The sequence below is a fragment of the Hydra vulgaris genome, chromosome 02, assembly GCF_038396675.1.
Source record: "Hydra vulgaris chromosome 02, alternate assembly HydraT2T_AEP".
NCBI lineage: Eukaryota > Metazoa > Cnidaria > Hydrozoa > Anthoathecata > Hydridae > Hydra > Hydra vulgaris.
This window is the reverse complement of record NC_088921.1, coordinates 31,661,844-31,664,196: the sequence shown is the minus strand read 5'-3', so window position 1 is coordinate 31,664,196 and position 2,353 is coordinate 31,661,844. Positions and strand designations below refer to the sequence as shown.

Here is a 2,353-nt window from a genome sequence, read left to right as displayed (position 1 = left end):
CATTTTTTAGTTAGTGAATCAATAAATAGATATATGAATCATGTTTAGTTTAATACTTGTTTGTGTTTTAGTTATTTTTAATAGGTATGGGGTATTATTTATCTTTTTTATGAGTAAATTATGCCATATATGTATTATATATATATACAATCACTGTAACAACAATAGTGTGCTTATGTTGCATATATTTTGTTTTTATCTCAAAAATATTTATATTATTGATAAAAAATAATAATGCCTAAAGAATTTGTTATATATTTTTCACATATTTTGTTTGATAAACACCTAAACTATTTTTTAGAATAAATAAAACTAATATAATGAGTCGCCCAAGGAAAAATGCTGCAGTCGAGGCTAATAATATAATTTTTAGTTTAAATGAATTATCTTCAAGTGATGACTCAGCTGACGAAAATCTTACAGATGATGAAGAAGATATTATTATAGCTGACGATGAATCAGATGCTATTATCTCTGATGAAAGTGATGAAGAAGTTGTTCAGGAAAATCACATATTAAATCAAAACATGATTTCAAAGAATGGTGAGGAAATTCGGAGTAAACTTCCATGTGTAGATGTTGCTCAGCCAAGTGCACACAATATTATTCGACAACCAACTGGCCCAACAAGATTTGCAGCTCAGGTTTGCGACCAAAGTGTGGATACTGCCTTTAAACTCTTTATAACACCAGAAATCATTAGAATTATTGTCAACTGCACTAATGCTGAAGCTCGTAGAATAAGACTAGAAGGATGGATTGACACGACAGTAAATGAACTTTATGAGTTTATTGGAGTTCTTCTTCTAGCTGGAGTGTTCCATTCTAAAAACCAAAACATAAAAGAACTTTGGAGTAGATTAGATGGCATACCAATATTTTCGGCTTCAATGCAAAGAGATCGATTTGTTAACTTGCGACGATGCATTCGATTCGATGAGAGAGAAACAAGAAATCAAAGACGGTTTGAAGACAAATTTGCACCTTTAAGAAATATTATGGAAATGTTTATTACTAAATGTAAGAGCAACTACAATCCAAGTGCATATCTCACTGTCGATGAGCAACTAGTTACATTTAGGGGACGTTGTCCATTTAAGATGTTTATACCTACTAAGCCAGGAAAGTATGGAATGAAGATATGGATATTATGTGATGCTGAAACCTCTTGCTGCATAAACTTGCAACCGTATATTGGTAGAGTAAATGGAGCACGTGATGTTGGACAAGGTACACGAGTAGTTCTTGAACTAACTGATCACTTAAATGACACATAACAGCTGATAATTTTTTACAAACATTCATCTTGCACGTGCATTGCTAGGATGTAAATGACATACACTGGCACCATTAAAAAAAATAAAAGAGAAATACCAAAAAAGTTATTGCCAGCCTTACATCGACCAGTTTACTCTAGCATTTTTGGTTTTCAAAATGACTCTACAATAGTTTCTTATGTACCTAAGAAAAACAAAGCAGTAATATTATTACCAACTTTCCATCACAGTAATGATATTGTTGTGGACCATAATGAAAAACCACGTATTATTCTAGATTACAACAAATATAAAGGTGGAGTTGACACATTAGACCAGGTTGTCAGGTGCTACTCGAGTCGCCGAAAGAGTAACCGATGGCCATTTACAATGTTTTGTAATATTTTGGATATTGCAGCATACAATGCTTTGATTTTATTCTTATCAATTCACCCAAGTTATAAAAAAATGGGGCTTCTCATAGAAGAAAAGAATTTTTAAAAGAATTATTAAAAAGTCTTATTAAAAAATTTGATGCAAATGTCAATCTTCCACAAATAGTTGCAAATAATAATCTTCGCCAAGTAATTGCACAAAATAGCCTTTTAAATCAAGGTCAACTAATACAAGAGCAGCATATAAAAAGATGCTATATGTGTCCTCGTGTTCATAACAGAAAACCCGTCTGCAATGTGCATCATGTAGCCATTCTGTTTGCAAGGCTCATAGCAAAATTGTTTGCAATAGTTGCCTTATAAAGAAGATATATTTTGTTTTTATTTGAATAAATTGTCTCAAATATCACTTTTATTTAAAAAAAATTGAGAAAATTGATATTTTTGTTAAAAGCACGCATTTTAATTTAAAAAGTTCAACATATTTTGTATAAAAACCTATATTTTTAGTTGGGGTAGTTTAATACCCCAGCCGTCCTTAACGTAACTTTTTTTCCCCGTCCTTTAAGGGTTAATGAGCAAAAAAAAAAGCATTTTAACTGAAACTGCTATACTTTTAAAAAATCAGGAAAAGATATTTACCGATATTTTAAGTGCGAACTTAAAAATAATAACCGATTGACTTGACAAACTTGAAAACGA

At 31.1% G+C, this 2,353-nt stretch overlaps 1 protein-coding gene across 1 annotated transcript; it reads left to right on the top strand.

Annotated features, from left to right (window-relative positions):
• Positions 1-320: 320 nt before the first annotated feature.
• Positions 321-1,277, top strand: LOC136076007 (piggyBac transposable element-derived protein 4-like). Its single transcript, XM_065789465.1, has one exon. The coding sequence runs from the start codon at positions 321-323 to the stop codon at positions 1,275-1,277; it is 957 nt and encodes a 318-aa protein (XP_065645537.1).
• Positions 1,278-2,353: the final 1,076 nt, after the last annotated feature.

Coding starts and splice junctions, on each gene's coding strand:
- LOC136076007 (XM_065789465.1), top strand. CDS start 321: ATGAGTCGCCCAAGGAAAAATGCTGCAGTCGAGGCTAATAATATAATT.